The sequence below is a fragment of the Coturnix japonica genome, chromosome 1, assembly GCF_054131305.1.
Source record: "Coturnix japonica strain WE chromosome 1, WE-NBRP24, whole genome shotgun sequence".
NCBI lineage: Eukaryota > Metazoa > Chordata > Aves > Galliformes > Phasianidae > Coturnix > Coturnix japonica.
Window position 1 is genome coordinate 121,123,232 of NC_140663.1, and position 26,452 is coordinate 121,149,683.

A 26,452-nucleotide genomic window follows, 5' to 3' on the forward strand; every position below is an offset into this window, starting at 1 on the left:
ACAGGCTGCCCAGAGAGGTTGTGGATGCCCTGTCCCTGGAGGTGTTCAAGGCCAGGTTGGATGGGGCCCTGGGCAGCCTGGTCTAGTATTAGATATGGAGGTTGACAGCCCCGCACATGGCACAGGAGTTGGAGCTTCATGATCCTTGAGGTCCCTCCTATGATTCCATGAAAAGCATTACAAATATGCTATATCCTTTGATTACTTCAATATAAGTAATTGCATTTTTATCTACCAGCATCACTTGAGATATCAGAACCACAACTTCAACACCGAGCCCTGCCTCTCAGAATAAGCAAGCTGCAACACCATCATTCAATGTATAAACTTCGAGAGGCAATTAGCTCCTCTCATTACCCAGCCTAACACTCAGTGTGATCTTTGCCAGTGCCCTTCAGCTGAATTCATGTGCCAGGAAGGTGGCACTTGTAAGTTATTTCACACAACCTCATCAACTAAATACAAGAACATGCAGTGAATTTGATCAAACTGTCACAGTGCCCAAGGGAAGAGTTAACTATGCAGAAGACTCTGCAGTGCAGCAATGGAAGGAAATCTGAAGTAGTCAGATAATTGCTTGCACCTAAGGGTATTTTGACTCTATCAATAAATTTGGCCAGTAACTGAAGAGTGGTGGAAAAACCTATTATTGACAAAGATTTATTCCCTGTTCTTGATAAAGAAGGCTTCTACTGCCTCATTAGAATAAGACTGAAGTCCTCTTTGTCAACCTGCAATACATGTGAATGCTGCAAATAAGTACGAACTATGAATTATATAAGGAACAACACTCTTTTTTTTCTCAGTGTACGTTAACGAAGACAAGATAAATCCAGATTAATCAAAAGGAAATCATCCATGAAAGAAAGTGCAACTGTTCTTCAGGCTCACAAAGAAGATCGCCTGATAAATACCAGCTTGACTTTGGAACAGCTATGAAGAACATAAATTCTGGCTCATGATATCAGTGCCATTTTCATCTACTGAAAGGAAATGCCAATGGTGATCCCAATCACAGCTGCACAATCTGTAAGACGACAGCAATGAATGCTTGTGCCTACTAAATCAGAAGGCATTACCACTCATTAGTAAAACTGTTCAAGTTGAAAATTAAATAATTCTTAGCAGTTTGGAACTTCAGAAAAGGAAGCAGAAATTAACATTTAAAGAACTGTTCTCCTTAAAAATTAAATGTCAAACAGCGAAAGGACACAGCCTAAGAGTTAATACTGCCAATGAATCATGAAGCCTCAAAAACAAATTTGTCTTGTTAGGTAGATTTCTTGGGACTAATGAAAGGCATAAACAGGACCTGTTGTTTCAATATCAGCAGTTGAAATCTTTCTTGTCTGCTCTTTCTTTCTAGTCATATGAAATTACAGATTCCAGTGGAAGCAGGAATATGTGGAGAGACTCTCCTTTTTTCATTTGTATTAGATCAAGAGCAAAGATTCATTCAAGTCAATATCTTGCATCCAGCAGCAACAGCCATGAATATATACATAAAAAAAGAGTACAAACGGGTCAAGAAAACACAGTACTCCCCCTTCCAGTGACCAGCCGCACTGCTTTCAATTCAGGTTACTTCCTGAGATAGATGTGACTGTGTATGTTTATACTTCTCAGTAAACTCCTTTTTCCATCTACCACACAAGTATCTCCTTGAGTCTCTCTAAACTTTCAGCAAGAAAGGAAGACTTTGGCTTATGAAATCTATGGCATCTCATCAGTGTCTGAACATGGTAACATCTAAGGTTCAGTCTGTACATCAACTATTTTAATGACAGACACAAAAACACAGTGAACAGCAATGAACAAAAGTCCAATTTTTTTTATTGATTTGATGAGTAGGCATGCACAAAGCAAAGCAGAAGAATATATTAGCAGCGAGGTTCACAGTTTAGTTATGTGCTCACTTAAAATACTGTCTTGATTTTAGATTTTGCCTCTTGATTTCATATAGAGGCATCCAGATTGCATTTGTATCACCACAAGATTAGAATCAATTCTAATCCTCATATGTAAGATCAAAACCAGTGAGTAAACACAGGAATGAAGATCAGTCAGTGCAGAAGCAGAGCAAGTGCAGAAATAGCTTGCACTAAGCCACATACTAAACGAGACATGGTACAGCCAGAAGAAGCAAAAATAACCTTTGAGTCTGAACATCTATACTGCATTGTAAAGCACAGGATCCCTGCCCCCTGTTTTATTTTCTTCTGATGGCAATCAATGTCAACACCAGGCTAGTTAACTTGGCTGGGGCGGGGGGGGGGGAGGGAGGGAAAGGGGGGAGAGTTAGAACTACATGATTTTAAGGTCTCTTCCAACTTGAATCATTCTGCAATTCTTTCCAATTCTATGATTCTCTTCTTCTGAAAGGATGACTTACCAAGCTTGACTTGCTTTTTTCCCAAGCTGTAATTGTCAAGATGCACGCTGAAACACTATGTAAAATGCACAGATTTATAGTAGATTACTCTGCTTTCAGCAGAGCTCCTTTCAATCTCAGTGATTCTGTGAGCATCACATCTTTCCTCATCGGACCAAACATCTGTTCGGATTTAATTTCTATTTTGGTAGCCCATAAGAGTCGGTTTTAGGAAGGGAAGTACAGATAGAAGCAAAGATGGCACCAAAACTTCAAAGACTTTTTCATGGGCTTCTGGGAAATGAAGTTAAGCTACCAATCCTACAAATTCAAAAAGAGAAGCTTCAGGGAACACTGGGAAGATTTCATATATATCAGCTATACCGCATATTCTAAATAATGTGGTTTATCTCACTCATCAAATTGCCCAGATTTTAGTTCTTAAATGACATCTAGCAGAAATCAGCCTGAACTTATCCAAGAACACCTTTCCCCTTGAAAAAGAAAAAATATTCTCTGGGAAACAACCATGCTAATGTGCAAGAAGTGGTAATCTCATTGTTTATCCATTACAACAATTTCATTTGAACTTTCATCATTCTTGTAGAACAAGGGCGGAATAATTTAAGGGTATTTTAAATAATTACGAGCAATGCAAAATTTAACAGCCTCCAGAAAAGACGAAATAAATCTACGTTCGACTTGAAATGCTGAAAGCACATATGAATATAATTACCCGTACTCAAGGCCTTAAAATTCACATAGGAAAAAAATCACCCACTAAAATGGCACTTAAACAAATTTTTAGAGATTCATGCCATGAAAAGGCCCTCAGGATTAGAAGTAAAGCAGTGGTTTCTAATGGTTGCAATAGTGTAAGTACAAACACGAAGCCTGTGGAAAAAGGTAATAGTTTCTGTCAGAGTTCAACCAATACACATAAAAAAGATAATTTTCATGAATGCAGTGTCTGCTTTCAGATCTTAAGCAGCAATTTCAAGTTAAACACAGGAAACATGAAAACCAGGCGCAGCTCAAAAGGGAAAAAAAAAAGTACTGTCATAAAATAGGCTGCTAACGTTAACTAAACAAAAAGGAGCCTCTGGGTACTACACGAACTAATGACTTTATCCTTCCCTTACTCATCCTAACATAGGTAAGAGCCCTCATCCTAACATAGGTAAGAAATACCTTTCTCTCTTCAGCTGCTTCAGCATTACACTCAAAGCATCTCAGGACAAGATTTCGCAACACAAAGCACTGGCAGCAGTGTCAGAAACACAAGTTTATTCTTGTATCACTCCACTGTCATTTGTCCCTGTCCTCGCACCCTGTACATCTGCTTCTCAGTCATGAAAGAACACATCCCTACAGGTTGTGCTGTCACTTGCAGCACCACAGAGAACAAGCTTAGCTTCTAAAAGGCCAGCCAGCAAGAAAACAAAAAAGAAAAATTAAGGGACTAATAAAAACAGCACATTTAGATGGAAATAACAATATAAAGCCTTCAACTAGCTTTGTATATATTACAGATGAAGCCTAGTTTGTAGAGTCTGAAAGAAAGCAGAATACTTGGCCCAGAGACCTGGGGAAAATTCTTTGTGCCCTTAGGTGGGCCTGTAAATCATGGAAAAGGTCTAGATGATCTGTTTAGACCAAGATAGGTAGTAGTTGTTTACAGTCAAAAGCACACTTCAAAGTAGTGTTCCTCACTTAGAGGACAGATTGACTTTCTCCTCACTGTCTCTAAGTCAAAGCAGACCACAGTAGTAAAACTTGAGAACATCATCCAAAACTCACTGAAGTCACCTACTACTAAGCTTCTGAAATACACTCATTACAGCTACTTTTCATCTCACAAATATGTTAGATGCTACTGGGAAGTTTAGATACAACTCTATTAACATTGATGGTATCCAATGAGAAAGATCGGACAGTTACTGTGACTCTAGCACATCTAAAAAGTATCTTGTAAAGAGAAGTATTTCAAGTCTAGAGCTTGAGAAAATAGCAGTCCTGAAATTCACCATTCTGCTGAGACACCAGATTTATCTGATGTTTATCTGACATTTTCTAGGTGCCAAAATAGAGATCACAATAGCAGCTTAAATACTTCAAATTCTATTTGATAGCCTGAGCTACCCCTCTATATTTAAGAGCTATAATTGTAAGTAGAAACTGAGTTCATCCTGAGAAGAGTTTTGAATTAGATATCCAAAACAAAGACTATCTTTAAAATTACCTGGTGAACATTATATTATATAAATTTAGCACAACAGCCTTGTCTACTTTTCACTTTTATTTAATATATACACATTCATACATATGTATATGTGTGTAAGTGTATGCTTATGCTAACACCTAGAGGTCTTCCTCCAATGTGTGGTTAAATCATCTGAGGACTTGGAACACAATTCTCCAGCACTGCTCTGAAGTTTTCAATGATTAACAGAAAGAATGAAATGTCTCTGTAGCCAGGACAATATAAATTTGTCTGAGCTGAGAGCAAGAGACAAAATACACTTTTATTTTAAGCCTATCAGGAGATAAATATATCAAAGAGATCTCTAATTCCAGCCCCCAGCTACAGAAGGTAAAAAATACAGGCTTGCCTGTTTTGCTGGAGATGTTTTCAATTTTGCATTCTGATGTCAATACTTGCAAATCATCTTTGGTAGGGTTTGGCCTGGTGCTGTCAGTGCTTAATTTGCTAAGGCTTTGTTCATACCAGTGGCACAAGTGATATGGTCTAACCCTGGCATGCAGTTCAGCACCACACAACTGCACGCTTACTCTTCCCACAATGGGATTTGGGAAAGGATTGGAAAGGTAACAATAAAGAAGTCATGGGTTGAGATAAAGATGGTTTACCAGGTAAAGCAAAGAAAACTGTGCAAGCAAATTAAAAATGAATTAATTCACTACTACTTATCAGCAAGCAGATGTTCAGCTACTTCCAGGAATACCAGGCTCATCACGCATTATCATTCTGTGGAACCTCCTGCAGATTCATTCCTCCAGCATTTATTGCCGAGTATGTCCCCATTTGGTGTGGAATATCCCCTTGGACTGTTTGGGTCAGCTGTCCTGGCTGTGGTTCACCCTCCCAGCTTCTTGCTGGCAGAGCAGCACAGCAGAAGTCCCTGCCTCTGTGCAGCACTGCTCAATGACAACTACAACATCAGTGTGTTTCCACCACCGCTATTTTCATCACAGATCCGAAACACTGCACCACACAAGCCCCTACAAAGAAAACATAAGTCTGTGCCAGCCAAAACAATGACAACAGGATGGTACCCAGGACAGTACTTTGTTGGGTGTTTGCATTGCACTGACCCAGCCACTAGAGAAACCTTGCCAAAAAATAATGCAAGATTCTCCACAAGAGGAAGACAGAGAAAACACTGCTGAAGATTAACAACTTTTAATTTAGCAGCCACTGTTCACATAAACAGCTGACAGGGTAATAAGAGAAGATGTTTAAAGTTCAAATGTTTCTAGCCTAAGTGAGTTGTTCACGTGAGAAAGAACAGAGTAAGACTAGAATAACCGATAGGCAAGAAAGGGAAGAGTACAGACTGGTGCTCCAACTATAAGTGGCTGGACAACAGCCCTACAGTTCTGCAGTTCTGTGACAATCACTGCCCAATCAGACGTAATCAGCAGCACACGACATTAGTAAAATACTTCTGCATGGTTATGAATTCTGATTTCTGAAATGAATCCGTCTTTTTTTTATATATATATTCTTGGTGAAATCAAGGGCTTCTAGCCTTTCCAATACACACTGATTAGTGCTTGTGAAAAAGACTGTGCTGAGCACAGTCACTGATTAATGAAGCGGACTGGCAATCATTTGTGATCTATTTAGGGCAAGTCTAAGACACATATATATACATATGTATATGTGTGTATACATACATATATATGTATATACATATATAGTTTGGATACCACAAAAGTATTTTAACTTCTCTCATATTCAGTAGCGTACATGTCATTTGTTCCACTATAACGTGGATATTTCAGAACCACATTTCTCTTGTTATTCTCAATCCTTATGAAATAAAACTGCTTGACAGTCACTTTAATCCAATGCTCATAGATATTTTAAACCCAGAGCCTACAGCTTAGTCCGAAAACAAGTTTTCACACAAAGCAAGTTTATGAGATACGAATTGTTTGTTTCAAATCATCTGAATGTGCTGCACTGTTAAGAGGAATAAAAAGATTTTAAGTACAGACATATAAGGAATCATTCCTGCTTATCAGTCCTCCTAACGAATCCCTGCAAATTATTCTGCAATAAAATTATATTAACAGATTGAAGAACACAGACGTATGTCAGCTACTGAGACACTTGAACAGGTTTCTGTCAAGCAATTCTAGTAATTATTTAAATTGGTGATTAGATATCACGTCAACCAAGATATTTTAGAATTCCTTAAACTTTCAAGTATGGAAATTTACTGTGTATAATCACATCACTGAGAAATATCCACACAGTAAATTAATATGCAGATATCTTCATTTAGCAACCAGAATAAGCCTATATTTACAAGCTCATCTGTTTACACTGCTCATGCTGCTTGCAGAAGGTCATTAGCTGTAACTTTCAATTTGTTTTCCATGAAAAAAGTCAAATTTATAAGAAGGAAGTGAGATAGAACTGCTGAAAGAAAGAAATGAAGTATTAGAAGAAGTTTCTTATGGTGCTTAGCACAGAAGAGATTACAGTTTATAGCTATGTCTCTCAGCAATGCTTATTCACACTGTCAATTCAACTTCTCAAATTAAATCAGCAAGAGAATACTTGTACAAGCCTTTCAAAATACCAGTCTTCATACAATTCTCTTGTAAAAGTATTTCTGTGAAGCCTAACTATTCTTTGTTGTTGGTACAAGCTATAGAGAAAGCAGAGATAGTAGTTATAGTCTCTTAAGTAAGATTCTATCACATCACGACCATTTCGCGCAGTCCTTAAATGGCACAAATGTTTAGCAGAAGCCATATCATTTCTTCAGAAGCTTTTGACACCATCTTGCACAACTGGCAAAAGTTTTTATGTACTTTTAATAACCTTCTTTAATGCACAGATATTAACGCTAGCAATAGTCTAACATCTTAGGCTAGGAAACCCCAGAGTCAAAGCTACATTAAAAGCAAAAGCACTTAATTTTGTTCAAGTACAAACAGAAGTCCATGAGGGGACTAGGCTTCAAATAGCCATAAAAAATGCTTATTAAACCTATACATTACATCTTGCAGAAAGAAGCTGAGAAATACAGCAAAAACCCTCCAAAAAAACAGATTACAGTTAAAGATGAAGTATCTACTGTATCATATTATTCACTGGAAGAGTTTCCTGTAGCAATACAGAACAGACTAGAAGATACTGAACTTAAAGAAATATAAAACGGTGATAGGAATAGTAAAATAGATGAGAAAACTGAATGAAGAAACGGAAATCTAAGGAAAGGCTATAATGGGATAAGAATTCAAATCTTGGCTCTTCAAATCTTCCCAGATATTCATGGTTTGCTTTGCCCACATCCGATGCGGCATACAGTGGTTCCCACTCAACACAGCTCTCCTTACACTGAAAAGTGGTAGCTCCCATTTTAAACTAAATCACAGAATCACAGAATTGTAGTTTCATCACAGAATTTTAATCACAGAATTGCCGAGTTTCTTCACGGCCGCTTAAACAGCATCATTCCAAAGAGGGAAAAAAATAAAAATAAAATATTCAAAGGAATAAATTTGTTTAACTATGGACAACCCAAGCATACCAGCACAGTTCGTTGTCTAAGGTAACAAAAGAAACCCGTGTAATTGTGGACAGGGGTGTGGATTCTCTTTGCTTCTATTCTAACACTTGTAGAAGACCAAGAATCCAGTGATATCCTATGGTCTTCACAGCTCAGACCTCCTTAAGTAAAACAAAAGGAAACTTTTAAACCTTGAAAAGAAACCACACTAAAAGGCAATAAAACTATTCCTTAACTGAACTGATGGGAAAAGTCAGTGTTTCAGTAATTCAGAATGAATTCTTATTTCTTGATATTCTTAATCAACAGATATTTTAACAGTATTTCCTCGCCAAAAAAACACATACACACTGGCTCATAGGATTAAAATGGTTTTCACAGTTATATCAAGTAGAACCAAGTTTTCATCCATGGGACTCAAAACACTGATTCAGCAGAGCAATATACAATTGGATGAAGGTTAAACATTCCCAGGTTCTAAATGTGATTGTTGAAAGAAAAATATCTATATCAAAATAATTATATGCAATTCTCAGTATCCAGCAAAATTACTCCTGAAAGCAGTCTATCATTTTTCTTAAGATTTCAGCTAAATCAGAGTCAGCTAAAGATAGAGCAAACTATCCAACTGAACATTGTTTCAATTAGTTCATCAAAAAAGGTCCAGACATACACTGTCCAGAATGGCCAGCAAATACTATTAGTAACCATCTGCATGTAACTTCTCCAGCAGCATTCTGAGGTAGGACTAAGCATGAGCATGAAGAGAATGGAAAAAAAACTCCCACCTGTACCACAGATTCAGCCGTTATTTTGACGTCAAAGAAATTAGATTATTAGCCCATCTCAGTCACTATGTATAAACAAAAGGAGACATGCAAAATAAGCAGTCCAATATACCCATGCCCACTATTCTCTCCATAAACAGAAAAGGCTGGGCTCTTTGTGATCTCTCCTTCTGTGAAAAGGAGATGGAGTACAGGCATCTCTTTATGTTCCAAAGAAAAATGAGAGCTTCAGATCCTGAAAGGAGCAGCACCTGTGATTAAAGGCAGGTTAGAAACTGTATAACAATATTTTTCCAGTGTTACCTCTCCTATAAAGACGACCATAACACAATCCAGTTTTTCTTCAGGGGACAACTTATCAATAAGGGAGTGGAGAGTTTCTGTAAGGTATGACTTGACTTTTCTTTTCACTGTAGGTATTCCCATTACAATGGAAACTGAAATCAAACATAACAGAAATGTACTTTCAGTAATTCCACACACAAGAACAAAATCAAAAAGCTCACTTCGTAATAAAGCATAACTTAACAAGTGCAAGGAGCTAAAAGACTGAGCAGTAATTAAATACAGTTTTAAAACATACCACTGATCAACAGGAATGTGATTAACAGTCATCACAAATGCTCAGAGCAAGCACTGCAAAAAAAACCCCACACAATCCAAGATACGCCAGGCTACTATGTAGGTAACAATCATCAACCATGGTATTGATCAGGTAAAGCTGCACCAAGAGTTACAGAGTGATTAACCTTTGAAGCTTAACTTTCCTGTTGGAAGAGCCATTTTTCACAACTCACCTATGAAAAAGACTTCTGAGAAGTTAAAAACAGCTCTGCTGATTTTGGCAGTAACCAGGAGATGGGAAGACAATAAAATTAATTTAACTAAATTTTCTCCTTTTTAATTAAATAAACCTGACTCCAACTTCTGTTTAGTAATTTCAGACTTCTGTCATATATTCCCAACAGGACATAACACAAGCTTCACTTAGAACAATAAAGAACAAGAACATTTGCCTTCCCAGGTAACAACACTGAAACAAATGGTGTTTATAGTCAGAAAAATAACTCTATGGCTTGAGCTCACACATCTGACACACAGGAATGCCTTACATCAAAAGAAGCAATAACACTCATTGCAGTAATGGAAAAAAAAATACAGGCTGGGAGTAACTAACGTTTCTTTCAAAAGCAAGGATAGTGAGGTTTCAATAAAAAGAGGTCTAGAGGATAAAACATGAGCCCTTCCAGTCGAGAAGTAAGGATCCACCAGTGGGACACTCGTGGCTGGAGACAAACAAACAATACTTCGAGGTTCATCAGCTTGGTTGGACTTCACCCTACTTACGTTCTAGAGCTCCAAGAGTGGGACTGAATGGAGCTATCCTAATGACCAAAATTTAGAACTTGTGAGGATTAAAAAGAAAAAGGGATCAACAGTACTGCAACACAATATTGCTTTTTTCCCTCCAAGCAGTTTGCGTTTTATTGAGGCAATTATCACAGTGTGTCCAACACTGAGTTATAACCAACACTAAAATAATTATATGTATGTATTTGTTGCCACGCAGATGGAAAAGATGAGAAGATATGCCCATTAACAGAGTAGAAACTGTAATATACTTGTGCTCCGTTCTCTTTTACTTAGTCGTAAAACCTCATCCAAACTAAATGCTTCTTAAAGTGTACATTAAGACGGGAAAGGGCATGACTGATATCATGCAGAAAAGACCAGAGCTGAAGACAAACTCCTTTCATCATGGATTCGGTATGAATTCTAAGGGATATCATCATGACAAGTTAAATGAGATGTCCTTGATCTACTAACTAATGCAGTAAACTACAAAGCCCTCCAGACACGAAGCAAAAAATAAACATTTTATCAGCATACCTCCTGTCCTTCCAAGGCCAACCTGCACAGAAGGTTGAAGGCTTCCTTCATTTTTCAACAAATGAGGCAAATGGTAATAAATATTTGGCACTTGAAGAGATTTTTTACTTGTTAGTTCTTTCAGTAATTTCAGCGTCTCATCTGCAAACACATGAAATCAATAATGAGGAAAAACGAGCATTGAAAAGTTTCATGCAGTGGTAAATCATAAAATTCCCAGCTTGATCCTAACTGGAAAAAAAAAAAAGAAAAAAAAAAAAAAAAAGGAAACCAGAACAAAAATACATTTTGCTGAGGCACTGTAACTTGTATGAAAGAAATTCTTTTAATTCTTATAATAAACAATAGCCAAGATTAATTTGCTCCCTAACTTTGTAACAGATACATTCAATACTTAACTGATCACATAACACAGCATGTAATCACAGAAGAACGCTCCATTTGTTCAGCTTGCTTTGCAGGTTTTCCCCCCAGTGGACCAAAATGGAAAAAGTTTATTTACCTAGTTCTTACTTGCGCTTACAGAAATCAACACAATGCAGCAACGCTACTACAAATGAATAATTCTTCAAAAACTGACAATTTTCAAAACATATTGAAGAGATTATATGGACAAATACAAAGTATTAAATATATAATTAAGATTTGGAGTGTTTTTGGAGTAAAATAAATGCAAGCGTGAATTTAATTCACTACAATAGATATTTTAAGACATGGCTGCCCAATCTCTTGGTTTGAGTAGGCCGCATTTTGTGAAAAGACGTCATCTTGGGCCATATATATAAGATATACAAGTAGAGTTCATTTAACAACAAAACTTCCTTTTCTTTTTTTTTAATAACTGTAATTAAAAATAAATCAATAAATAAAGGAACAAAACCCTAAAATGAGTGAGATATTTGACCTTGCTTTTGTGAAACTAATGCATCAACATCCAGCTCAATAGCACAAACATTAATTAAACACATCACAAAACTAATTGAGAAGCACATCACGGGTTATTTTATACTTTCTGGGAGATGTCAAAAATTGCAAAATCTGTCAGCACTGCATACACATTGAGTATCTCCTCTATAGTATATGTGTTAACTCACTAAATTATTATAGTAAATAACGCAAGCCCCAGTTTAATCAATAATTAAAGAAGAAAACTTGTATGTCTACTTAATAACAGAAAACACATCTTCACAGGCACACACACCCAGCAAGTAGGTTAAAATATTACTATCAATCAGTGATCCCTGCACAAGCATACATAATATACACTGGTTTTTGGTTCTATCAAGCACAAGCCAATGTTTGGAAATGCCTGTTTTACAGTATTTCTCACTCTTTCTACAGCACACTGTCTCCTAGAACATCCAGGCAGTTCTCACAAAGCTGTCAAGAACAGTTTTCCCTGCTGAGTTGTGTGTTAATTTTCTTACATCATGTGTGAAAACAAGTCTCATTCCAAACAAGCAGTATGATAGCATGTGGACCTTTGCAAGCTTATAAGTCCTACAATAACAAGTTGTCAGAAACTGAAGTCAAGGTTCCCAAGAAAATCTGAGTTGTGCTGGAATCCTTAAAGTAATTCCATCAATGTCACTACTCTCAGTTCCTGAGCATAACTTCAGTTAAAAAACAGAAGGTCTGGATGTTGGTTAATTTTTGGTTTGGTGGGCTGTTCTGTTCTTTTGGTGTTTTGGGGGTTGGTTTTGAAGGGAGGTATGAGACTAAATTCCTGACATCTTATTAGCTTGAAAATGCCTTTGCAGATGATATCTTCAGCAGAGATGCTACTTCCAATAGATTCCAGTAAAACTAGGTTTCACATTTTCTGCTAGCATTCCTTTTTGCTTCAACTGCAGAAACTGGTCTAAAAATTTCCTCAAAATGTGACAGTTTTTTGTATGAATGAGTATCGTTTTCTAGAAAGTAATCTGAAATTGTTCCAAATTCAAAGACAGCAAACAGCATGAAGTATACGCGTACTTAAGTACATTAAACTTAGTAACCTCTAGGTAATCCTATATTGTGAGAACAAAAGCACAGAAAGTCAGACATCAGCTGACTTATAATCATGGATCCACGTGGGGAAAAATACAACAAAAATAACACTGGATGCTAGGATGCTTCATAGGCAGGTGGGATCCAGAGATAAAACACTAAAAACCTATCAGTAACTTCAGTTGCATCAGCAAATATTGCTTATAATAACTCTGACTCATTTTTAGAAATAAATTAATCACAAATCCAGTATTAAGTTTATATGAATTCCTCTATAGCTGTTAACAAACAAGGATGCACATGTAACAGGAAGACTCACAAGACAAGTCCATACTGCTTTTGGAGACCTAGGGAACTACAAAGGTTTCAGGCCATATAGTGTATGAACAATTCTTACCAATATCAGAACAAAGTCTGATAGTATCATAACCACTGTATAATCCTCAAAAAATAAAAAGAAAAGAAAAAAAACTATAGGAACTGGTAAGCCATAGCAAAAAATGCAACTAAGTAACAGATTTAGAATCCTTTATCTGATGCTTTGCCTTATCCCCGGTGGCGCAGTGGTAGCAATGCCGCCTTGCAACACTGGGGCCCGGAGTTCGAATCCCCCCTGTGGCGCAAGTGGTAGAAGTGCCGCTCTGCTACACAGAGGCTCGAATCCCGGGGGTTGGACTCGATGATCTCTAAGGTCCCTTCCAACCCGCACGAGACTATGATACTATGATGATATGATGATATGATCCCCCTCCTCATCAGGCCAGCACAGTGACATTTGTGCTAATTAAGAAACCAAACCTCTGCCCAAAAAACTTATATTTGCTATTTACTTTCAATCTTGAAAAATCAGAGCAAGTAAAGCAATTACAGCCTGATTTTAAAACGTACCGTCAATAGTAGGAGTAGCGTGAAGGTGTTCCTTTACATTGCCAAACACAGCCCTTAGTAAACTTGAGTATCAGGCTCAGGAATATGGAATTATTATTATATGGATTTAGAAAATATGCAAGTCTCTACCAGTTTATTTAATCACTTGTTGTTTAAAAGGTACATTTTGCAAATCACAACCAATACTTACTATGGCCTGTATGTATCTCTTTTAATAACCCAGCAGATTTTTTAACTTACTTCAGTTGCTTCAAGCTCATCTTTTTCTTAGAGTGCTCGTTCATCTATCCCCTCAAGCTCTATTTAAAAAGTGAGGTGAGTTGTTGTCAAAATATTCCAAAGTACGTATCGCGTATATATTCAGTCCCTAAAGTCCTAAGAAAGAAGAGTGGCTGGCTCATCAAGAATAGAAATTGGAAAAAGAAAACCAGCCAGCAGATACAATTCATTCCATAGATCTGTTATTCATACTGCCGAACTGTTTCACTCAGCTTTCTTGGCATTAATTTCTTACTCTACAGTAACAAAGATCTTAGCAGTCCAGAGTTATAAAAATAGCTCAATCACATTATGTACCTGAAAAATTATTCAGTGCATTCTTACTTCCATTTGTTTCTGCTACAGCACGTCTGAACTGCTCCAGGATAGCATTCAGCTCAGAAGAGCGTTGTAGAGTCCGGTGCTCAGCGATACGAAGACGCTCCTTCAAAGCATGAAATTCTCGCTGATATGCAATCAACTTTTCTAGAGAGAAAAAAAAAGATGATGCTGGTTATTTCGGGCAACAAATACCTACACAAAGAGCTCTAACAAGGGATAGAGACTGCTCAGCATCTGAAATAGAGCCACCAAGGTCACAGCCCAGAACAGTCCCACTCAAGTGCTTACACAAGGTAGAGGGAAGAGTGAGCAACAGCAGACAAGGATGCCAGGCGAGCACTTTGAGCAGATGCCCCCAAAGCCTTTCTTCTCAGAAGTATAATGGCAGCAGAGCCTTATCAAAGCACAGATTATGTCTTTTGAAAGCCCTCTCTGTATACTTTGCAAGAATGACTGAAATAAATGCATGTCTCCTTTAAAAGGGGATCAAAAGGAAGAAGGAAATACCAAACCTCACTTGTTCATTTCTTGATTATGCTCTTCCAACCCGCGGTAAGCATCCCTGCTCTGTGTATCTCGGTTTCATCTTACCTCACATTTCCCCAGATCTTCTTTCTGCTTACTATCATCACTCTCCAATCTACAGGCACTGGAGTATCTTAAGCTACTTTTTTTCTCACCATCACTATTCCAACCACACACTTACAATCTGTAGACATACTGGTTTTGTTACCTATTGATTCTTAGTACTGCAGTGGAAATGAAGAAGCTTTAAAAAGCAATTTCTATCTCTTCCTGTTGTTGAATTCCAGGATTGTGTGGAATAATTACAGAATTACAGATTTCCTTTAAAAGTAGGAATATCTCTGTGGCAGAGTCTGCATTTCTCCAGGGAAAACAGAAAGAACCCTATGGTTTAGATGAGCACCTCAACATGGATTCACACCCTTCCCTATTGAAAGACAAATTCTTGGCAGAGATCAGTGCTCTCTGTACACTCACTACAAGGGGGCATCATGCTCAGTGCTCTGATTATTCTGGTCCTCTGCGAAACAGCAGAGTTTGGGGTGTGCTGGGGGGAGTTGCTTAGGAACATGACAAACAGTGGAAAATGGCAATACTTCCTACAGTTCCACCAAGGAGAATCCATACTGTGCAACCAGAAATAGCTTACTCCTAAACTCAGTTTGTATGTGGAAATTAAGATTTTTTTTTCTACCTCCCTAATTCATGTAGGTAGTAAGAAGATGGCAGTTACAGGGCTCTTGTAATTTCACAGCAAACTGAAACTCACTGTCATAAAACCACAAGAAACACTGAAGCCAACTGAAAAAGAACTTCTGTCATGTGAAGAAAATGAAAATCGTAATTTTGCATTAAGAGCTATCAATAAAAATCCCTTACTGAGAAGAGAATACTTTCAAAGAAGGTAGATACATAAACTCCTGAAAGTCATCCTTTAAAAATATATAACTGCCTTTTGTTAGGTCACCATATTATTCAACCAAAAATGCTAAAAATAAGTATAGCCATAATTTTAAGTTCACTAACCTGCAAGCATTTTGCTAGTTGCTCATGTGAAATCAAGTAAAAATTGTTGTTTCCAAGAACTGAGGCCATCTGAAATACTGACATCTCTAATACTACTAGAGATTTATTTTCCTTTTCATATACTTGGATATTATGCCATCTCATGTTCTAGTATCATATTATTGCTCTATTATACCGTTACCTGTACTTAGAAATAAAGCTAATTTCTGACTACTTAACAGTTTCTTTTTATACCTTTATCATACTTGGAGTAATTCAAAACACTGATCAACTACTCAAATACCCATTTAAAATAAACAACATAAAAAATACAAGCACCACAACAACAGCAACATCAAATCTGGCCTTGTCCTAAAAGGCACTTGTAAAGAAGAAAATACAAAATGGCTCTTCCAGATGAAAAATAGCAATCATCGCCTCTACCTGACTAGAAAAGTGGATGTCCCTTAAGGTAGTGGGAACTTCTAAATACTCAGACTCTGAAAGAAGTGGCCCATCCAATTCAAATCTTCTATGGTTCTATGAAAAGAACTGCATCAAATGTCATTCTTAAGTACTTAGGCACGAGCCAACAAAACTAACATCAAGGTCTTATTTCTACTTAAACTTTGACTTAGCTCAAGTTCGGTATTTCCTTATTTCCTCCTTCCACACTCCAAAATACGAAATCACTTGAAAGCTTTTTTCCTCAGTTTACGCAAATATCATTAATATATTTCCATCAAAAAAAGGGGACTTTGAGAGGAACACACGTTACTCTGTTATACAGAAGTCTCATTTGTATTTTAAACCTCACTTCTTTCCTCACAAGGAAAATCAAAATCTGCAAATGACTGTACAAGCTTACTTGGAAATTCAAGGCAGCCTTTCTGAAATGTTTATGTATGATACTTGCAAATATCACACATAAAGAAGTCAATAGTGTAGTATTCAAACTACATTTGACCATTTAATGTTTTATTGTTCAAAGATTTCGCTAAAACTTAAAGAAACTGAACTGATCTTCTGTCAGAAAGAATAAAACTACTTTTTCCATAGCTCCTATGTTGAAAAGAGAAATACTGAATATAAAATTGTGAAAGAAGCAGTCTCAGAGATCAGCAATTACTGTCACAAAAAAATATATATATATATATATTTGTGTTTCCACAACATTCTAAATAGTTTTTCTTCTGTTGAAACCCAGGATAATTTAACAAAACAGAGGATGAGAGTCAGACAGTAAATTACTGTCTTTACATAGCTGATGGAAGAACCCCAAAACATACAACATATCTGATCTCCAAAAATATAAAACACCCCTCTTCAACAGCAATGGTAGCAAACATCAAACATTCTGTCTCCAAAAATTTCACCACAATCAATTTTGTTTTAGAATGATTAACTTCTTGTTTCAGTGAAAAATAGTATAATTTTCCATACTTCACTCTGGAAGTCAAAAAGATCAAACAAAACCAACCTGCCTTCATGCTTCAAGTAAGAACAGTCTTCTTAAGAAATTACTTGAGAACTGAAAGCATTAATTCTCTTTTTCTTCTTAACTCTGGTACTTTCAGCAAAACCCCAGAAGCTAAAATCTAAATATTTTAGCTGGCTCGATGCTGTGCATTTCTTGGAAAATTAACACTATGTCAACTCATTCAGCAGTTTGTTCTCTCAATATTTTCTTTCCCCTCTCATTACAAGATGTTCTCCTAAATATGCAAGCCTAGAATTTAGACCGGCTCACTTGAAAGATGATGCTGTATTTTGAATATTAAAAATTCAAGTCAAACTGAGTCTGTCAACTGTGAAGGTTTGCATGTTTTTGACTAGAGATGAAATTTCAAATCTCAACCTGCTTTTCCTTCTTTGGGTTCTTTATGACTCTCCTATTACGCTACTGTGAGAAGTCACCCGCAAAGACATTACCCTAAGTAACTAACTCAATCCACTCTCCTTTTTGCTACACTCTTGATTACATCATTTGATTTACTCTGAACATTTAGACAGTTCATTAGCCAAGTTTTAAACCACATGTCAAGTTCCTGAACTCATCACAGAGTTGCTGAATATCTTAGCATACATCTAGTTTCTTAGTTTTTGGTTTCTTAGAACTTGTGCACTTCAGCATGACTTCTAACAGCAAAGAGACTCTCCCTTAGATACCTTTAAATAAAGGTATCAAAGTAAAGGAATAAAGAAGAATATCCTACCATTTAAATTTACAAAAGCATTTTGTGGATTATCTCAGCACAACTAAAATAGCATAAGTAGTCTGCACTGAGGGTAAATTACCTTTACTGGCAGAATATTTAGTGTATAGTAATTCCAAATGTAAAACATACTGAGCAACAAGATGTGCTGGAGTGCTAAGTTGTCTTTGCAAGGACTTATGAGTGCATACAGTAGTTCTGAGTAGATGGAGTGTTCTAGAATAGCTGAGTTAGGCCTGTAGGTTAAGAGTTAGTGGGCGGGGGGTTTAGGTAGGTGTGTGTACAGATTCTCTCGTGTGCATCGGGTTTTGCGTAGCAGGTATACGCATCTGAGCAGGATTTAGGATGGTATATAAGGAGTGTGATGCAGCAATAAATTGAGAGAAGACATCATGGCATCCATGTTTGTGTTTCTCCCCCGGACAGTCGAGGTCCCGGGATAAGTCAGGTTAATTGGCAGATATGTCACAAGATGGTACAAATATCCTATAAAAACAACTTCACAAATTTATGGATATTCAGCTTCAACGCTCTTAAAATCATCAACAGTTCTTAAGCAAAAAAAAAATGCAACCTAAAAAGCTACATTAGTTTTCATATTCAAAAAGATGTTCTAAAAGTGTTAGTGAAAGAACTACTTTGGGTGCACTTCTACACTGTCATAGTGGAGTACGGACATCTATGGAATAAGCACAGTTCTGCTGGGTCTGCCTCTTTTTGTTCTGCACAAACCATTCAAAAAGGAAAGAGATGGGTCAGTATCAAAGAAAGAACCCAGTAGATACTGAACTTTCAATTACAGCACACGCTTGAAAACTGAAGACTGAAACCTTCATATACACAAAAATCTTACGCTGAAATTAAAACTGAACAGGATTATTGGTCAAGACATGAGTATTATTAAAGAAACAACCACTGAAAAACACTCTGCTAACTGTTAAGACATCTTGAGGACTGCTTGGATTCATCAAACATGTTGCAGATACAATTCAGCATTGCCAAGAGCTTGCAAATAGAAGACAGCCTTCATCTGCCTGTTAAAACTGACTGATACAAAAATTCAGATTTTGTTCATTATCTTTGACAGTAGCAGAAGATACACACACGACGTTGCATCAGAGAACAGAGATAGAAGCACTACAAAAATTAGATGTTTAGTGACATTCTGGAGGTACCTCTAAAAAGCAAATGTGTAAAAAAGCACACAAAGTAAAAGGGGATTTTGCATTCCAGATAATCTCTGCAAAGTCTGACTCCATCTAGCCTTCAACAGGGATGCTATTATAGTCTGGGCCTCTGGTAGAAACTGTGCTGCATAAGAGCACATGCATATTTTGCATAAGAGCAAAATAAGTGCGGACGCTGGGTAATAGGCTACCTCTTCTTATCCTTTGGTGATTATTTTTTTTTTCCATTCCCCCCCCCCCCCATCCATTTTTTGCAGGGTAGCAGGAAGGGGAAGACTGGAGAAAACAGAATTAAGAATTGCCTTAAAACCCTTACAGCCCCCAAGGGTGTCTCAGCAATTCTGTTAGTATTGTTGCTCTTCCTCAAAGAGAGTCATTTACTGTCTGCTAAAGGGAGCACAATCTGCAGCGTAAAAAGCATCATGAAAGCTTCACAAGCCATTATTTGTCTTATCAATCAAGCAGGTTTACAAATATGTTAAATCAAAGGCCATTTCCACAACTGGAAATAGAACAGACTGAACTAAGGTGACTGTATTTAAAAAAGAAAGAAAAAAGCAAGCTGTAATTTACTCAAGAGCTCTGTGGTGGTACAGCTGCATGTCTCCAAAGGCAGATGCATCAGACAACAACAAAAAGAAAAATCACAAAAAGCTTTATGACCTTTCCATATCAACAGCAGGCAGCTGAATCTCCCTGCAATCTGCAATCAGATAGACACCCAGAATAACAGATCTGCCACCCAGAGAAAAGAACCCGCCACAGGCTTGGCATGCATAAAAGAAAGCAAGACAAGTACAGAAGGCATAGTTTTGTCACACTGTGGGCCTGATTTATATTTCCTGCTCTTACCAAACTGAACTCTTCAAACCTCGCAGCCTCTTTGTTCACTAAATGGGAACAGGAAGAATGACTGCCTTCTGACACAGCAACAAAAGGCTCTGGTTGGCAACAAAGCATTGCACGAAAATGTTCAATTAGTAAAAATGAGTAAAAGCAGAAACAGCTACCTGGTGAGGCAGGATCCTTCCTCCATCCAAGAGGGGGATATTCAAAACATTATTCAAATGAATAACGCCTCACTTGCAACAGTACTAAACTCACCAACATTTAAGCTTATGGCCTATCCTAGTGATAACACTTTCAGTTTTCCTCTTCCAGCCGTAGGGGTCCCACTCATTAGCTCCTTAGTCATAAGCAGAACAATCTCAACATCCTAAAACTAAGACTGCTTTCAGCTGAAGTGCTACAAATTAAAGGTTTCACAGCAAATGTTTCATGTTCTTTGAGCGCACACTTTAGAATCTGTGAGAAGACACCATAGTAAATGCTAATTCAGGCACTTCAGTACTTAGTTACTCTACAACTCATTTCTTGCATTAAAAATAAATCAGAAATTATTGTCACGGCAGCAGCAAGCTTCATACATTCCTATTATACTTGCAACAAGAATTATCAGTTTACAGCTTGATACAAACTAGAAGGCTTAATGGAGAGCTTCCACACTGAGATTTATACAAAGCCAATATGTGTATGAAAGGCATGTTACTCCTCAGTGAATTAGTGTGCTGGTCAGTTTCAGTTTCTGACAAGATTTTTTTCTTCATAGCCAAACTAAATCTCTCCTTTTAGTTGAAAGCCACACCCCCTCATCCTGTTACCATCAGACTGCATAAAAACGCACTCCTTCCTGCATGAAAGCTCCCTTATGGAAGGCTGCAGTGAGCACTACCTGGAGCCTGCTCCAAGCCAAACAAGCCTAACTCCCCCAGCCTTTCTTCATAGTAGAGGTGCTCCAGCTATTTGATCATCTCTGTGGCCCTTCTGTGCACCAGCTCCAACAGCTCCACATCCTTGTGTTGAGAGCCCTAAGCCTAGAAACAGTATTTTGGGTGGGTTTTGCAAAATTGTAATGCACATACAATTACTTACTATTTGTGATGCCAAAATCCTGCTCTTACTGAGACTGTACAGCCATCCAGCATTCACAAAACAGCCAAGAAACACATAGTGACATTGGCTGAGGAAAATATGAGCCATAGCTTTTACTGCACTTAAGAAGTCTGGGCTCCAGAGCTCAGAAGATACTCACAAATCACACACTTAAGTGCCACTCTCTCAAATGTTTGGCTGAGGAATCAATCCAGTCACATGAGTATGGCCAAAAAGTTCCGTCCACACTCAAAAGAGGTTGCAGAATCCAACTGTGCCAACTTGCTTATAAAAATGGCAAGATGTCATCACAATCTGATATAATGATCAGCAGTTAAAAACCGAGTATAGTTACAAATCATATTTGTACCCAATAACATCAAATTAAGTGACGGCCTAAGAAAGTCCTAATAAATAAATTAGCCCCCCAAATTAAATCTCAAGTGTGTTTACAAAGTAATTTTTGATCTTCTGTCTTGAAACTGCCTCAAATTTGTAAGATTGTGTCCTTGAAATGTTACAATATATTATCACGGATGACTGCTCCCTATAAGCTAATTAGCTTCCTTGTTCCTAACGTGAAATGAAAGCCTTTTATAAGCAAGTTATGATGAGTTACAGAATCTGAGGCAGAAAAGTAATCAACCATGCAAATACAGAATAAAGCAGTACACTGTAAACGCTAAGAACAGACATGCTATAAATATAAGCTGTTAAGAAAATTGCTCAAGGTCAAATCTTATCAGTCCTATCTGAATGCTGTCCTGTGGGCCTTTTCAGTTAAGAGTTTGCGGCTTTACCTACATGAGACTGTTCTGTTATTCTGAGGGAATTAGAGATTGCATAATTGTTTTAAAAAATACATAATAATTCGTGATTTATGCAACAGTCTTGTATGAAGACTTCAGAAAAACAAGAGGTTAATCATTCCCTTATCTCTAAGTCTTGTTACCCAACTGACAGTTCATTTCAGCAATCTTGAATTTCAATCTACCAAAACAGTCAGGTAAAATTACTGCTTATTACCCTTGCTTTCCACACAGAAGTGTATTTATTAGGGCTAGAAGTATTAAAAAATATGCTTATTCAAGTAACTCGCCCTGCAAAGAGCAGCTTATTTTTCCAGAGCGGCTTTTCCTAACTTAAAATAAATAACTCACAAATTCTAATTTCTTCACTTCTTTGTTGCAACTTGTTCACGTGTTGCACTTTAGGATCTGTATAAACAAATTATGGTTTTGTGTTCTTTCTGATTTTAATGCACTAGCACAAGTCTGAAGTGTTTGCTTTAAAAATTTCAGGGCCGGATCCAATCAACATCCAGATACGTTTGTTTAAACATTCCTTTGCAGCAGGAGCTGGCGTTGTTTTTACTAACATTTTTAAAGCAACCTGAATATAATCATTTGTAATATCACCTGGGAAGACCTTGTTACTTTGAAATGCAGATTTCAGAATTAATTTACTTGCAAACATTCTTTTGACAAAGTAAGAAACCCTACTTTCTCAGAGATGCCACTTACACAAAGCAGAGAAGCAACAGAGCAAAACAGCTGAGACTCTTCGAATCTGCTTCTCTCATTAAAATAATAATAATATTTTTTAAAAAAATCAGCCAAACTAGAATTGTAACAGTTAAAAGGTTTATACTTAAGAGGTATTTTAAAAGCTGGATAGAGCAGCTAAGAAGAGTTTTAAATGTCTCCATCTCTTTGACTCTGTATATAAATCACTGAATACAAAAAAGGTCAATTTAGGAGATTTCCCATACAGGTGTAAGAATATCTATGACACCAGTTTTCACTCTTACAGAGGGTCTGCCATTACTCTAAACAAAAGGAACAGACAGAATAATGTATCAGAAAATTCAGACTCCCATGACTAAAGAGGTCAAGTCAACAGAAGCATATGGTGCTCTGTCTGTGCATTGGCTTCAGACAATAAGGATAATTAAACACATGATTTGTCTGAGAAGAGCTACTGGCAGCACAGGAGCTGGGCTTCTTTTAAACAGAAAGAATAATTAGCTACAGTGATGGCAAAATATATATATATATTCACATTTGCAATTGCTTTGTCCCAACCTAAATGTTAACCTAACTAGCATTCAGTCTTTGCCTAGTAAACAACACTGCCCAGGTGCCAGAGCTCAGGTGAGCACGTAATCCAATGGTTTTGTGTACTTTCGGTATTCTTTACAGTGTCTGAAAACAAAAAAGCATCATCTTTCAACAACCTTCATAAAAATTCTACTTCTTGTCTCTGCACAAGACTCCAAGTGTGGCTTTATAACAATCTGTGAGATACTTAGCGTTGATATTACATTGCAACCCCTAAAATTAACCCTGGCGCAACACTGCCAATTCTCACCTGATATAAATGAAGAGAGACACCTCTTTTACCTGAAGTACACAGAGAGATCTGCTGTGAGTGTAAACAAGAGTAACTACTATCCTTTAGGTAATTCAACCCCTTTCAGTCAGCTCTACTAGAAGTGATCATCTGTGACATCTCACGTTCCTCCTCAGAACTCAATCACCTGTTTTGTCAGCTACTTTCAACGAACAAGTACATAGCTCTATGTTCTGTAATACTCAAATCCACATGCTACTCACATAGTCTCACATTCATGGAGCGTTGTTGTTTTGTTATTATAATGTATAAAGTATGTATACATGATAAATACCTATTTTTTCCCTACATACCTTTTTATGCATTGAAGTTCTGATTTAATTTGCTAAAAATAATGTTCTCTACCACAGTAGAATTCATGAAAGTGGAGTCATTGATTTTCATGTGATGGACTTGACTGGAAAAGGGATTTGAAAGAGTAAAGAAATAGTCTTCACAAAGGTTCACAGGGAAACCATTTTGCTGTGCCTTTATTACCCAAAGCAGTGTGCACAAACAGTAAGCCAATTCTCCTAATCAATTAGGATCAGAGGAAGCTTGACCAGTTACCTGCCACTCACACCTTGGTAACAAAAGCCACTCATTAACTGAATCCACTTTTTTTTTCTTTAAATCCTTTTGCATAGAGTTATTAACTGCATTTTAAAATTAAATAGACTGATTTTAGTCAAAGGTTATGCATAACTCCCTGTATTTATGACGTAACTCATACTGAAAATCTCGAAAAGAAAAACAAACAACAAACACCTAATCTGAAATGAGTTTGCTTTTCCCTTCCCCAGCTCTGGTTGCATGAGTAAATTCTGCTGTTAACAGCACCACACCATTAGCTACACAGCTGGAGCCAAAGCCACAGCCAGTGCTTCCTGTGGTGCCCTGAGCTGAGGGACAACCCAATTCAAAGAATGAAATAAAGGATTCTTGGTTAAGAACTGAGAATAAGGTGCAAGCCCTCTTTGTTCTCGAATACCCATATGTTTTAAATAACTATAATTAGGAGAATATTGATGAAAGACTTAAATACTACTTAGCGGGGGCACTACAATACACTCAGATAAGGCTTTACTTGGAAAAACACAGAATCGGGTACCCTGGTTTAGAGACGATAATCACACTAACCACTCTGCAACTGTGAGCACTGGTGTAGCTCAAGCCTATAATTATGGCATTAGAGTAATTAAAAATTCAACCCTAGCTGGACACTAAGATTCAGTCTAACCTCAATTCTATCATAGAATCAGTGCAGGTGTTTGGGTTTGTTTCTTTTTGCCATTGTTTCACAGACTTAACTTACACGTGATTAAAAGCAAAATAAGCACAAGGTTAAAACTCCCGGTGGTGCAGGCCAGGGATATATTCAATTTTATGACATCTAGACATAGAATACATCATGTATTTCAACAGATCAGAATGTCAACCACGGCAAACAGAACTGTACGATTTGAGTACGGTTATAGCTTTCATATTGGTCTCTTCTAAAGCAAGGAAACAAAGACTTTGTGGAAGATCTTGCTCAGTGCAGGAATTACCCCGGCAGAAGTAGAGATGCAAGAAATATCAGGTGGCTATGAACTACACCTTAATAAAACTGAATGGAAATAAAATATTTCAATCTTCTGTTATGGGAAAGATTTTGTTGCTGTTGTTCTGTTGTGTGATGTGTGTGGTTTTTTACCCCAAGAGAGCCTTTTTGCATTACAAACACTGTGGATATAAAGTTGCATTTTATTTTTGAAAGATACAAATCAATACATCCATAGGGTAGAAATGTTATTAAGTGTCTCATTGCTTTTAATGCCAGTGTTCAACACAAAAAGCAATCTGCTGTGCAACTTTTAATCTGTGTTAATGAAAAGCAGAGCCAATTGCATCAGCCACCAACCTACAGTTTCCCTTACACACCATAATGGGAATAGCCTAACCATCAGCCTCCTACATTTAAACTTCCTTTGAAAAAAGTATCTATAACTCCTCAAACAGCAGCAGTTTATCCTACAATTTGAAGCTGCATTTAACCAGCAGCATCGTGAACGATCAAGAAAAACAGCATTCATAATTTATGTGCAAACATCTGCTTGAGTTTTAAATGAAACAGTGCTCCTCTCCTCACCTTGCGCGCCAGTGATTGTGTGTGACTGGTGAGAGACAAGGCTGCAGGGTGGGGAGGGAACACCCAAACCCCAACTGAGATACTGCAGCCACACAAGCTCCACACATTTGTTTTCCTATCACTGTTTCCACAGCTTCTCACTCCCGGGGAGTGGGCCAAGCTCCTCCCAAGGCTCCCTTCTAAACCCATCCCCATTCCTCTGCCCCTAGAGTACCAGCCTTCTGCCCTTGGTCCTGTACTGACACACAGCTCCTCATGTTGTCCCTCAGGGACGGCTTGCACATAGAAACAGCATCTGCCTTTGAACACTAGCTAGGCCAAAGAAGCTGCAAGGACATCACAGCTCTTTTAAAGGTCAACGACAGCCATCCTTTCTTCGTTACCTGAGTCAATAGTTTATCACTGACTTCACTTAGACACGGGTACTACTTGTAATGAGACACTGATTATAAGGATGTGTTACAAATGTTCTACTCTTTTTTCTTTTTGCTACACGGGTGGAAACTCAGCCTCACCCATTTCAAACCTTTGATCACTGCAAGCTGCACATAGCTAAAATACCACAAAACCTGATGCAACTCATCCCCAAAGCATAAGACAGAGTAAAGTCTCCTGTTCAGTTGTAGATCTTTTCAAGTTCAAAATTTCTTCTAAGTTTAATACGGTGAAATTTAAACCAATGTGTAGTAAATACAGGTCAAGGAGTTAGTCTACTTTTACAGCGCACACTTTAAAATGCACATTGGTTGTATACGACTGCCAGCA

At 37.5% G+C, this 26,452-nt stretch overlaps 1 protein-coding gene across 4 annotated transcripts in view; it reads right to left on the reverse strand.

Annotated features, from left to right (window-relative positions):
• Nucleotides 1-26,452, reverse strand: part of MGAT4A (alpha-1,3-mannosyl-glycoprotein 4-beta-N-acetylglucosaminyltransferase A) — a 67,145-nt gene that overhangs the window by 28,360 nt on the left and 12,333 nt on the right. For 2 of the 4 annotated variants that reach the window (XM_085533066.1, XM_015850787.2), the window contains exons 3-5: nt 14,304-14,444; nt 10,821-10,961; nt 9,234-9,367 (exon numbers count right to left, since the gene is read on the reverse strand). In XM_085533066.1, coding sequence (XP_085389192.1) covers nt 9,234-9,367; nt 10,821-10,961; nt 14,304-14,444 — 416 coding nt within the window. Of the gene's footprint in view, nt 1-9,233; nt 9,368-10,820; nt 10,962-14,276; nt 14,445-26,452 lie in introns of all 4 variants that reach the window. The other 2 variants (XM_015850779.2, XM_015850772.2) reach the window with 1 other exon arrangement.